The sequence below is a fragment of the Podarcis vaucheri genome, assembly GCF_965113315.1.
Source record: "Podarcis vaucheri genome assembly, chromosome: 2".
NCBI lineage: Eukaryota > Metazoa > Chordata > Lepidosauria > Squamata > Lacertidae > Podarcis > Podarcis vaucheri.
Genome location: NC_138760.1, coordinates 80,519,690 through 80,533,437, shown reverse-complemented (window position 1 = coordinate 80,533,437; position 13,748 = coordinate 80,519,690). Strand labels below are relative to the sequence as shown.

Below are 13,748 nucleotides of genomic sequence, written 5' to 3'. Positions count from 1 at the left end.
ACCATAAGAAATTACACCAAAGACACGTAGAGTGGGCTACCTGCAGCTTTCCCAACAATGGCGCCAAGAGATGGTCTTGGCTGGGTCTAGTTTCACTCCCACCTTTCTCTGGAAACTTTCTGCACTTTGGAACATGTAAACTTAAAGATCCTTATTGCAAGCTGACTACTCTTTGTTGCACAGAGTGTGACTCTCTAGTAATCTGTACTGTAGAGTGTGACCACTGAAGTAATCCACAATGACTTATTCTCCGCTGATAAATTATTCAGCTTTCAAGTGGTTTTATAAGTTTTATCCCTTCCATTTCTAGGAAGTATCATCTACAGGCATTTTGAAAACTATCTAGAAAACTGCACACAGTGTCATTTGCTTTTAGGGCAGAACAGTAACAGCTGAACCTGTGTGGTCTTGTGGTAGCCAATATATCTGACTGTATGGGGTCTCTGCCATGGGAGCATATTCACCCAGTGCTTTTCCAGCTGCACTGGCTCCCGGTGGAATACAGGGTCCAATTTAAGGTGCTGGTTTTGACCTTTGACGCCCTTCACGGCCTAGGACCCTCGTACCTACGGAACTGCCTCTCCCGGTATGCCCCATGGAGAGCCTCAAGGTCCATAAACAGCAACAACCTAGTGGTCCCGGGCCCTAAGGAAGTTAGATTGGCTTCAACCAGAGCCAGGGCCTTTTCAACTCTGGCTCCGGCCTGGTGGAACGCTCTGCCTCATGAGACCAGGGCCCTGCAGGATCTGATTTCTTTCCACAGGGCCTGTAAGACAGAGTTGTTCCGCCTGGCCTTTGGCTTGGAGCCAATTTGATTCCCTCCCCCTCTTTCTTTTTCCTTTTTCCTTTCTCCTCCTGTGATGAGGCTGCATTTTAATATTTTAATGTTTCAATATTTTAATGTTGTATTTTAATCTTGTTTTTAAATTGTATTCATTCAACTTGTTTTTATTATTGCTCGTTAGCCGCCCTGAGCCCAGCCTTGGCTGGGGAGGGCGGGGTATAAATAAAAATTATTGTTGTTGTTGTTGTTGTTATTGTTATTGTTATTACTGTACATTATTAGCAAACCTAACTGCAATTAATCATCTTACCTCTCCTGGTCTTATATAGCTACACAAGGAAGTATTTCTAGGGCAGCCTCCATTATCAGTGAGACAAGGATTTATGGGTTGGCAAATCTTCCCATTTCCAAGGTACCCAGCTTTGCAAGTACACTCATACTTGTTTGGCCCAAGAGTCTTGCAAGTTGCAAACGAGGAGCATGGGTAGGAGCTGCAAGGATCCTGGTCTGGAAAAAAAGGTAAATGAGGGATATTATGGGTAAATGATAGACTGGATAAAGATGCCTAGCCCCCAGAACTTAAAGGCTGTGCAGTACACAGTCAACCAATGGAAGGGGTAGCATCTACTTGGATAATTTTTTTTTTATGAAATTCAGTAGACGTGATCTAATTTGAAAGCATCCCCTTCATCTGTGCAACATGTACCTCACCAAAGCTAATATCAACCAGGTCAAGATCTTGGCACTGCAGTCACTGATTTGGCCAATGACATCACTTTCTGGTGGTTCTATCAGGCCTCAGCGGCAGTGCTAGGGAACTGATGCCTTGGTCCCAAGGGATTTATACAATGATCTTCAGAAAGCTTTGAACTTGACCCCATGCCTTTCAACATCTACATAAATGTAGAGAGCAGCTGTTTAGCTGTTTTGGGATGACACCCAGTTCTGCTTCCTTTTAACGAGGCTGGGTGAGTGGAAGTTCTGAATAAGTGACTGGAGTCAATGAGGGAGTGAATGAGGGTGAATAAGCTAAAGCTCAATCCCAAAGGGGAGGTTACCTAACAGAAGCCTAAATAAAGATTGGGTGCATTGCTTTGGAGTGCTGTTCCAGGCCTTGCTGATCCACAGGTAGTATTTGAGGCAACTGTTTATCCTGGTCATTCCTTGATACATGCCAGACTGGACTACAATGATATCCTCTAAATGAGAAAATTGTTCAACTTCAGTTAGTTCAAGATGTGGAGACTGGGTTAATTTTCATGGATGAGCCAAAGGAAACACATCAGCACTCGTGTTTTAACAACTGCATTGGTTTCAAAGGTATTTTTCCAAGCACAATTCGTAGTGATTTTGTTAAGTTTACAGCCCTAAATGGCCTGAGCCTTGATTCCATACAGCAACACTTCTCTCTTACTAGCTCCCCTTCTTTCGGGATCTTTTGAATAAGTTTCTGCCCTGAGGTCCTTCCTTGCCTCAAGTTAGATTGGTGGGAATGAGGAGGAAGGACTTTTTCAGCAGTAGCATTCACACTTTAGAACTTTCCTCAAGGAAATTTGGGGAGGTAATTCGATACTCAGCTTCCTGAAAGCTGTTTAGACATTGTTATTTCAGTAGGCCTACAGAACAGGTGGTTGGCTTGTTTTTTTTATTATTATTATTCAATTGCATTATCATTTTACTGAAGCTGTCATAGGTTTAATTAGTATACATTTGCTATAAATGCATGTGAAGGGCTTTGAACACTGTAAAGTGCTACTCACATACCACACATTGCCTCTCACCTTGACAGTAAATTCCATTTTTCTTGTACCCTGGCAGACATTCACACCTCGACTGCCCACCCTTCACCACACAAATGGAATTGGCTTCGCAGATTACACCTCCGCAGTTGAGAAGTTCTGAAATGTTTAAAACAGAGATATTTTAAACTGGGCATCCAAGGAAAATATGTGGCTTTCAGCCCCTTGGGTACACGTGTGTAAGTAAGCCTCAGTGTGTTCACTCACAACTAAGGGCTCACAGGATTCTGGTCTGCATGAGTATCTAGCATATCTAAGGACACATCTAGGCCCAAGATCCACAGCGTCATGTCATGTCATGTCATGTCATGTCATGTTGTTATGTTATGTTATGTTATGTTATGTTATGTTATGTTATGTTATGTTATGTTATGTTATGTTATGTTATGTTATGTTATGTTATGTTGTTATGCTATGCTATGCTATGCTATGCTATGCTATGCTATGCTATGCTATGTTATGATTGCACCTCAGTATCTTTTTTCCAGCTTGTTCATTCTTAATTTCTCATGCTTGAGCTGTGTTTTTTTAAAAAAAGAACACTAGCTATTTACACAATCAGTAGAACAGACACAATTTTTATTGGGTCTGAAAAGGGAGGGATGGGCCCTGAGACAGTTCAGTTCTATTAGGCAGAGTACTCAATGAAAGTCAAATGAAACAACAACAAACAAAAATACACAGCTCTTGCCTGGGATGTGAAGGACCTGAGCTTGGGCCCCATGGCCAAAGGGAAATTATAAAGTATCGGGGGGGGAGAGGGATTAAGTGTACAACATTAGCAGTACAGTATTTTTTAATAAGAAATCGTAAATATAACATAATTATTTTTTTACTGAACAGTGGTATATACATATTCTTCTAAATAAATAAATAAAATGATGGCATAGGCAGGACACGACATTGTAAGATGTTTGTCTAGGCATAAATTCACATGGCAGTTAGTACAGTACTTGATTACTAAGGAAATGTCCGTGACAGTCAAGCCAGGTCATGCAATAAATGTGGACGCATCAGCCACATTTGTGACATTTCCAAGCATAAATAAGTTCCTGCCCTGAATACATGCGACGACTATGTCAGGACCTGCTTAGTTGCCCTTTCTTACCCAGTTATTGGGGTGGGTGGGTGTTTCTGCAGTTCTCACAAGCAAAGGAGCGTGCCAATGGAATAGAAAAAAACACCAGACAGTTCTAGGTAGTGTGAGTTCTTTTACTGGCAGCATAATGAAGTTCTCCAAAGCTTAGAAGCTACATACAGTCTACGGCAGGAATAGGCAAACTCCGGCCCTCCAGATGTTTGGGACTACAATTCCCAATATCCCTGACCACTGGTCCTGTTAGCTAGGGATGATGGGAATTGTAGTCCCAAACATCTGGAGGGCCAGAGTTTGCCTATGCCTGGTCTACAATCTTTCTGGCAACATACAGTCTCCTTGCAGTGTTCCGACCCAGGCTCTGGCCAAGGGCAGAGGCCAAGAGCAAGCTTGCTTCAAACTGAAGTGTATTTAGATTGTCCCGAGTCCCTCTCACATGCTTAACTAGTTGCAGGTGCAGAACAAACACACCCAAAAATTAGCCTAACGTAACCCTTTCTTGTCCCTTTCCACTGCATCCACAAACTCCTCACACCTTAACAAGAACAGCCCAGAAATTACTGGTCAAGAAGCACTCCAGCACGGTGTGCTTCATTGTGGATAGTAGGTTTACTTGCAAGCAGGCACCCCAACGTTTTAAGTTTCAAATGGCAAGTTCTGGCAAATTCTTTGTTAAGCAGATCTGATTAAAGAGGGGGCAAAACAACTGCCCCCTGCATCATCCTGCCATTTCAGCAAGTTTGCAAAGGCGAACATACCTCACAAAGCCTGTCCAGAATTATTGTAGAGAAAGTCAATCTTCGACGAGATACTCATCATCATCGAGAGAGAGAGAACCAGACATAGATCCATAATTTATGGACCTCACCCCAGATACAGCTAGAGGTCTAGTTCTGGTCTATGTCAGTTTCACATGCATTCATTCATAAGTCTGTACTGACCCATTTCCATAACAATCTATGATTTAAATATGTCACAAACATTCACATTATTTTTGCACACGTTTTATCCCAAAATGCATATTTTTGTATGCATTTTGATACCTTTTTTGCAGTGACAAAATTTGCATCACAAAATTTACGACAGTATTGGTTCACAAAATGCTAACAAAGCCACCTCACTTAAAACACAGACCAAATGAAATCCTTGAACATCCCTAAGTGTAACAACTATATTATATATTCTCGGGACATATTATTTGAAAACAAACACAAGAAAAATCCCAACTGAGAAGAACTACCATTCTAAGCATTTAGCTTAAATTGGTTCTTTTGTACACACCCCAATTGTGTAGAATTCCCAGTTAAGACCACAGTTGTGAGACTCCAACATTATGATCCACACTATTAAATGTAAATATATGTAGTCCAATCCTGGAAGCTATTCAACAATATTTTTCAAACAAACAAACAAACAAACAAATAAATGTAATACAATATTTGCAAAAGCATAAAGATGGCATAAAGTGTTTATTTTCCCTACATTTGTTCTGCGTGGAGTTTTTCTTTAAGGAATCCTGTGAGAAAGGACATGCGGAAAGTACACACCTTGGTCACATTTTGGGCCAGTATAGCCAGCGTAGCAGGTACAGCTTCCATCTCCAGAAGGTCCATGGTTGCAGATCCCGTGTTGACACTCACATACTATGCGAGAGAAAATGATGATGAAGGAAGATTGTATGGAGAATATGGGATAGGGGGTCCCAAAGCTATTACATATATATAGTAGCTTTTGCACATAGGAAAATAGCTAAAAGTATATTTGTGTCCCATCCAGGGCATTACCAGGACACAGAGAAGAGAAAGGAGGGATTTCCACACTCACTGAGTTTGTGGTTCCTGTCTCCCAAATCAACTAAGATGATCCTACCCAAAAATACTGCAGTCATTTCCTGTCCACATGGATCTCCTCTGCCTACCCCAGCAGTTATCCTACAGCTGAAAATGGGTCACTCATTACAGTTAAATAATTTCACTTTTAAGTCAAGCAGCTTACCGGATTGACAATCAGGGCCAAAACGTGTTTCATCTAGGCAGTCTTGGCATGCATAGCCACTATACTTCTCCTAAATGAATTAAAAAGAACAACTTTTTACATTGGCACTTCCATGATCCTTACATTGCAACAGCCTTGCTTGACATCCAGATGTAAAAGTCACCTTGGACTTGTCACATACACAAAGGGAATGAGAGATTCTATCTATACATGTTGTCAATCACCTGTTTGCAAACTTAGTGATTCCAAAATTGGCCCAATTAGTTTGTTTTTCTTGAGAAGAAGGCACTGTTATTAGTATAATTTTCTTGTGTCTGACAAACATTTTATGAATGGGAAGTTAGCCCCAAGGGGCTGCCATGCCACTTGAAGCCAGTGACCTACACATTGGTTTGGCTTGGTTCTCTTAGTTTTTATCCTTTGTGTTGTTTTTATGACATGGATGGCTGACTCGAGCAATTATGGAAAGGCAGGATGAAAATGTTTTTGTTAAAGAAAATAAATAGAATAAATACAGGATGCACATGAGACAAAAAAGGGGGGGGCAAATCTATGAAAGTAACATTTTTCCTGAAGTAAGCAGAAACAGATAAAAGGAAGTGCATTTTTTTGTTGCCATACAAATAAGGAATGATTCAAATGACCCATTTTAGGCTTGTATTCAGATTGAAGCTCATTCTTTGGAAGTGCACAAATCTATCAAGGCCAACCTGGAAATTTTTGTTCACAGTAAGAACATAATACTTTGGCCACCTCATGAGAAGAGAAGACTCCCTGGAAAAGACCCTGATGTTGGGAAAGATGGAGGGCACAAGGAGAAGGGGACGACAGAGGACGAGATGGTTGGACCGTGTTCTCGAGGCTACCAGCATGAGTTTGCCCAAACTGCGGGAGGCAGTGGAAGACAGGAGTGCCTGGAGTGCTCTGGTCCATGGGGTCACGAAGAGTCGGACACGACTCAATGACTAAACAACAACAAGAACATAATAAGTCCTTGTTGAATCAGGCCAATGGCCCAGCTAGTCTAGCATCCTCTTCTCACAGTGGCCACCCAGATGCCTGTGGGAAACATGCAAGCAGGACCCAGTCACAAGAGCACTCTCCCTTCCTGTGGTTTCCAGCAACTGGGATTCAGAAGCATTGCTGCTGTGGAATTTGGCAGCCATTGACAGTGTGCCTGATCAGAGAATAAGTTTGCCATACAGAAATGAAAACCATATTTGGAAGGGAATTCCAAATATACAGGGTGTGGATGTTGATTCATAGCCATTTCTCTTTGGGCTGCAAACATTAAAATTAATACACGTGTGTGCCAGTGTGTAAAGATTAGGGTAGAGGGGAAATTCAATTAAGTTCACCTTTAAAGGCAAATCTATCAGAGACACACTTTCTGAACCAATATGAGAATTGTTCAAAATCTGCACTTACCTAATTTTCGCAATGCAAAAATGCAGATATTAGGAGAAAGCATTCACATAAATGAATTTATTAGTGACAATAACAAAAAAGGCATTGTGTTAGATAAAATTTCTTGCACAAATGTGTACATAAGTCAAAGCTGCGTACAAAAATATATTCATGAGGAGAAACTCACACTAAAAAGCTGAGGGATTACCATAAGCATTTTTTTTAAAATCACAGAAATGTGCCGAAATGTGGAGAACAGAATTCAAGACTGGGAAAATGATAAATTGAGGGAAATTGCTATCCTGAAATTAAGAGCCAGTATTTTTCAAATATTGTTAAAATGCTATGTCACAAACAAGAGGCAAACCATCCCCCTTTGCCGATGAGGAAGCAGCAAATGACAATTCATTTCATTAGCAGTATCTGTGCTAGGGTGACATTTTCTTACTTAAAGAATGTACATACAATGCAGTAAGGAAACCTGAGAAGTTGTAGAATGGAATCACTGTTTTTAAAGGAAATTTTAAGAGAGACTATGCATATTTCAGGGGTTATTTCATTGTAATGAATGTTGCCATGCTTCAGTGGTTAGAAACAAGACTACGCTGATCATCTGCTCCAATTCTAATGACTTATCATGAATGAACTGAACACAATCATGATCTGAGCTTTCTGCATCACCAATATAGCCTAGACCATATGAAAGGAAGCAGATCCTTCCCTAATTCAATGCTCATAATATGTGATATGTGGTCTGAAGAAAATGTGATATGTGGTCTGAAGCTCAGGGATGGGGGAACCTATAACCCTCCATATGTTGTTGAACTCTATGTCAAATCAGCCCCCAGCCAGCAGGCCAAACAGTAAGGGGTGACTGGAATAGAAGTCCACCAACATCTGGAGGGCCACATGTTCTTCATTCCTACTGCAGGTGTATTTAATCCAAATGGAGAAATAACTACTGTGCTACTGTTACATAAATGTGGTCTTTTTAAAGGGGGAAGTATAAATACCTAGAGACACACAGATTGTGAATGTATGATAGTCCATTCTTTGAAACCTCATCTTAAAAAATAAAACCCTTCTGCCCAACAAAAATTATTTCCTCTGTGTAAGAAACTTCCAATATACCGTATTTTTCGCTCTATAACACGCACCTGACCATAACACGCACATAGTTTTTAGAGGAGGAAAATCTGTAGGCATGCCACCCGTAGGCATTCCCTCCATAACACGCACAGACATTTCCCCTTACTTTTTAGGAGGAAAAAAGTGAGTGTTATGGTGCAAAAAATACGGTATTTGAAATTTTCTCTCAATAGCATACAACAACCTATTAGATCTGGTTAGGTGCATTTTGAGCTCTTTTGTAGTACCCTTTTCAAAGCCTGCTTAAAATGTGAAGAATGTCTTACCAGTGAAAAAAGCCACCGTTAATATACAGGCATTGCCTCAGCCAAAAGCAATGGGGTTTTTCTTAGCTGAATAACAGGAAGGAAATCTCGGCGGGCTGGGGCAAGATTTTCAGTAAGAGGCATTGTGGAGCGACTGAGCTCTAAAGGGATTCTGAGGATCTGACTGAGACATTATTTTCAAGAGAACCAGCCATATTGAAGTGGAATAAACACAAAACTGAAAAACCCCAGAAAGCCTGGCAAATTTAAGGAGTCCCTTGGTTCCCTAACCATATGACTGTGCTATTGCTACTTCTTTGTCAAAATGTCGCTTACCTGCCCCATCTGAAGCCCTTGCTTATTAGCCTTTGTAGATGAAGCTGCTTTCTTTGTAGTTGCCCTAGCTTTGTTCCTTTGCAGTGTTTTTCACCTTGCAAACATCTTTTCCCAGAGGACCATCGTTCTCTGGTTTATCCTGACTGGATGTACAACCGTAGCCCCAGGAAATACGCAACAACCACTGCTAATTGCAAACAGCCCCGCTTTTACCTCACAGATGCAAGTTCCGTTCTGTGCTGAACCTTCCATACAAGTCCCCCGACCACTGCATACGTTTCCAAATCCAACAGGGCATTCTGGAAAACAAAAACACAGTTGCAGACCAGTTTCAGTTACTAAAATCAGTGTTGGTTTCTCCTCACACCCACCCCTTTATTATCTAGAGTTGTCATACTTCAAAAAGTGAAAACCAGGTCACCCCCCCAAAAAAGACCCCTAAAGTTGTTGAGCTTTTATAAAAACGCCCAAAAAACATGATTTTTCGGTTGACAATTCGGGGGGGGGGGGGCGGTTCAGAAATTTCCCCTGGATGTCAATTCTGCCTTTGAAATCCCAGAAACATCCGGATGTATGGCAGCCCTATTATTTACATTATTATGGAGCCTATTACTTATGGTATACTGTGGCCCGCACCCCACTTCTATTAAAGCAACTGAGTTCTTAAGCTTATTCAAACAATGTAGGCCAAGCTCTTCATAGTGAACTGGAATGGAGGGGAAGCTTCCACTCCTACAAGTACAAGGGTCTACCCAGGACCATTCTGGGCAGTGAGCAACTGTTCTTAAAGCTGTGTCTGGATAGGAGCAGAAAAGTAGGCCGCAGTGGAGCCTGAAGTGCAGCCTGCCCTGCTCTGTTCTGCCAACCTGCCAGGGTAGAAGGTCTGTCTGTCTGGCTCCCCGTTTTTGTAGTAGGTTGGACCAATCCAGAGTTTTCAGTCTACCCACAGGGGCCAGTATTTTACACTCCTGTTCCCTTCTGTGTTTCAAGAGGGCTGCAAAGCTTGAGCATACAGAGCCAGGTGCCTGCCCTAACCATGTTTCAAGCTCCAGGATCCCTGACTGGAATCTGATGCACTTAATTTAAAGCCTTACCGTAGCAAGCAGGACCCCAAAAACCAGGACAGCAGCGCTTCTCCTCAAATTCCTGCTTACATATTTGAGCACAACCAGGGAGGAAAAGAGTAGTCTCGCCTAGCTTGAGTGTATACCTGAAAGAGCAACGACAGCAGTCTGGCAGAGAAGAAAACAAGGGGTGCACTCAAAAACACCACTGGAGCAGCATCTAAATTTGTCCCCTGCCCCTGATGAACCCAGACAGTCAGCATCAAATCTCCCCCTCCTATTTGCATGTAGCCCAACCCTGCATTATGCTTCTTTGTCAAACTAGAGCTTGAAAAAAATGTTGTGGATTGGCTCTTTCAGTGTCAGTGAGCACAAAGCTTCAGGAGAACAGCAAGCAATGGTTCGACATCATGTTACCCTGAAAATAAAATAAAAAAGAAAGAAAGAAAGAAGCAGCAAAGGCCTCACCTGCAGTTCTTCTGCCCATCCTTTCCAAGTAATTTTGACCACCTTTTTGGGCATGGCAGCCTGGAAGCCACGGTACAAGAGGTACAAGGTGTTTCGCGTGTATATGTAAACTTCTGGTCACATCGCTTAGACTTTAACTGGAAAGTGGGAAGAGCATTCACCATTATTCTTAAGCGCGTAACAGCACTGCAATATGGTAGCCATTAAATGAAACCGATTTTCAAGCACTTGTCTTTCAGATTTCTCATCCCCAGTCTAGAAAAAGAGCCACCTGATAGACTTGTGGGATCAACGCTGATTGAGCCATACAAAAGCTATGCAAATGAACCATTTATGAGGCACAATTTCCTCCCTTTTTTTGCACACGTGAATAGAAGCAGTTAGGCAGATGCAGGCACACTTACCTATCTCTGCAACATTTCACCGAAAAAAAAATGTGGTGGAACACACAGACTGCTTGTCCCTGCACTGTGACACTTTATATGGTGCTTGCTTGTCAATGTGATCAGGCAGCAGCTATTATATCTCTGTCCTGAGATCACTAAAAGTCCACTGGCAATAGCAGCCCCCCCCCCCGATTATCCACATGCAGGTGCTTTCATTCAGCCTGCAATCCTATACAGTTATCACTTTTGTGTCAGTAGTTCCATTGAGCTCAGTGGGGCCTACTTTGGAGTGGCATGTACAGGTTTGCACTGACAGATAGTTACACTGCAGCTGGGGATGCTAACTACGTGCTGTCCAAGGGCAGGCAGCAGAGCTCCAGCGCAATTAAAGCACTTTGGGGTGGGGGTATTTGGAGTAGAGAAATCTGCTGAAGATGAAGATTTATCCTTTTCCCTGCCTGATGTTTCTCCACTTTCAATTACCCCCCCCCACCCAAAGTGGCATTTAAAATTCAGGTTACCTCTTGCATAAAACTTTCAGACACCCACCCACCTGTGCCAGCAGTTTTTCCTGTCCAGATTACCCACTCCCATGGCTGTACTTCTTTCAAGAAAAACATGCCAGGGGTCTCTCATACATGTTTGCCCATATAGCTTATTCCCAGGGGCTCTCCTTCGTGACAAAATGTAACTGTGCTAAGGAACGTAATCCTTTAGCACATGCAAACCATCTTACTCGTTACGACCAAGCAGTTCAGTTTTCTATCTAGCTCAGCCATCTGTTTCCTACAGTGACCAGCCAGAATATTATACCTCACTTTTCAACAAGTGCAAAGTCCAGGCAAACCTTCATATTCTTTTTTTTTTTTTTGTACAATACACTGCAGATATGTGCAAGTGTATAATTCAAGTGAAATCAAAGGAAGTATGTACGCCTAAGCAAAATACACATACCAGCCAGGGAGACCAAACTGTTCACCTTATTAAGTAAGTTTTCTGATTCTGGCAGTAGCCTATTTCAGAAATACACAATGTGTCATTGATTCATAACTTCAGGTAATACCTCAGCATTGGCTGATATAAACCGACTGCAATACTTCACAATATTCACCAAAAGTCAGTGACGTGCCTATCTACCCCTCATGAACTTAAAACCCAATATTCAGATTGCGAGAGAAGCCTCAGGACTGAATACGGATATTTACAAAATCCCACAGATTGAAATGTTAGTGTACACAGGGAAGCCGCTTCTTTTGATTCACTGGAAATGGCTAGCCTTCTCTTTCTCTCATCGTTTGCTGATCCGTAGCACGGCAGCTTCAGTTCTTGGGGTGATTATTGTTCAGGGATATAGAGAGGATGGAGTTATTGATTTGTTATAATTATCAGCCACCTCGTGGTGATTCTTTTTTATTTTTTGAATGAGCTATGGTTTATTTTGAGTTGCATGTATAAAATCAATTTCCAGAAGTGTGTGATATGAAAAAAATAAATGGAAGTTTGTGAGGTTTTCACTTCACAATGGACAAGCTAAAGTCTATTCTGCGTACAGATAAGCATGCAAAGGTCCTTGATTAGTTTTTCCTACTTACAGAAAAGACCAAATCATTATCAATTCCGATTCTTCTTGTTCTATGTACTCAATTTATTTTTCTCTCCACTATCGGTGCTGAGGCAAATGCCTTCCTGAATATGTCTCTCATTCATATCTATGTGCCCCTCAATTGCATCCAGAAGTCCCTTCCATGAATCGATGGGCTCCTTGTGTTTGTAGAAGGGACTCCAACCTAACAGGGTCCTGCTAGAAGACGAGGTGCATTTGTGTAGACAGTTTCCATCAATTCCCCTTGCAAATCCCCATTCATGCCATTTCCCATATGGTTACAGAGAGCTCCCCAACCATCTACAGCAGCTTTTAGGAGGTTGCAGGTAGACATGGGGAGCAATCTGCAAAAATTGCCTTCTCCTCCCTTCCATCCCAGGGAGCATCCCATGAACTTAACCGTGCTCATGGCTAGTCTGGATCTAACCCTACTTATCAAACTGTTTTTTCATACACAAGAATGCAGACACACACAAACACTCAAGCAGTTGACACCAAGTTAAATAAATCTTAATCTACCATCTATCACGTTGTAATAAATTACATAGTCAGAAGTGTACATGCAAATTTAATATAGTTTTTAAGGAAAGCATTTACCGTCTTAGAAGAGGCATTCTCACATGTGTGAGAAAGCAAGCACTGTCGCAGAGAAGACTCTTTCTATCTGTGGCTGTGATTAATACAAATTAAAAATAACCAACTTATTTTAAGAGCCAACTCTTAAAAGTGGGCCAGGCACTTTTTAAACTGAGTAATCGGCCATATCAGCCACAAAGCCTTATTACAGAGGTGATTTAATGGTTTCAAATATAAAACTTCACAGCAATATACTAGACATGCTGTTGTCTATTTCACTACAGGCTGATCCCAGGGAGTTCAACGGCTCTTGCTTCCAAGTAAGTGCCTATATAATAGCACCTTCTAATACCCAAGGCTGCTGCAGCAGCAAACTTACCTGCTGACTTTTCTCTTCAGTTGTAGAAATCAAGCATGCTGCATAGAATAAAAAGAAGAAGCCAGAAGTTTTCATGGCCATGCCTTGATTGAAAAGCCCCAGTGCTTAAAGGGAGATGTGGAAGATGCTGTTTCTTCAAGATAACACCGCCTACTAAGAATCAGATCCAAGAAAACCAGAAGTTAAACGTAAACAGAGAAAAGGCTTTCGCATGCTGCGAGTCTCTTATTCCAAAGTATACAAAAGCAGCATTGCTTTGACTGAGCATGAATTGTCAGTCAGCAGATATTTTAAAGTGGGGAGAAAGCAGAGGTACAAAAATGATCCTGAGGGGGGGAAAGTTTGCTCAAAACAGAAACGTCTATGGATTTCCTCTCACATATCAGTTCAAAACAGAAGGAAGGAAATCCTTCGTTTTCAGCGGTATGGAAAGGAGTATGCTAATCATATTCTTGTGAAGT

General features: G+C 41.7%; 1 protein-coding gene across 3 annotated transcripts in view; it reads right to left on the bottom strand.

Moving 5' to 3' along the window:
• The window catches only part of STAB1 (stabilin 1), a 101,138-nt gene extending 87,711 nt beyond the window's left edge, over nt 1-13,427 (bottom strand). For 2 of the 3 annotated variants that reach the window (XM_082214467.1, XM_082214468.1), the window contains exons 1-8: nt 13,288-13,427; nt 10,344-10,480; nt 9,906-10,021; nt 9,025-9,110; nt 5,675-5,744; nt 5,227-5,322; nt 2,566-2,682; nt 1,095-1,291 (exon numbers count right to left, since the gene is read on the bottom strand). In XM_082214467.1, coding sequence (XP_082070593.1) covers nt 1,095-1,291; nt 2,566-2,682; nt 5,227-5,322; nt 5,675-5,744; nt 9,025-9,110; nt 9,906-10,021; nt 10,344-10,480; nt 13,288-13,368 — 900 coding nt within the window. In that variant the 5' untranslated portion in view covers nt 13,369-13,427. Of the gene's footprint in view, nt 1-1,094; nt 1,292-2,565; nt 2,683-5,226; nt 5,323-5,674; nt 5,745-9,024; nt 9,389-9,905; nt 10,022-10,343; nt 10,481-13,287 lie in introns of those variants that run through there. The other variant, XM_082214469.1, reaches the window with a different exon arrangement.
• Nucleotides 13,428-13,748: the final 321 nt, after the last annotated feature.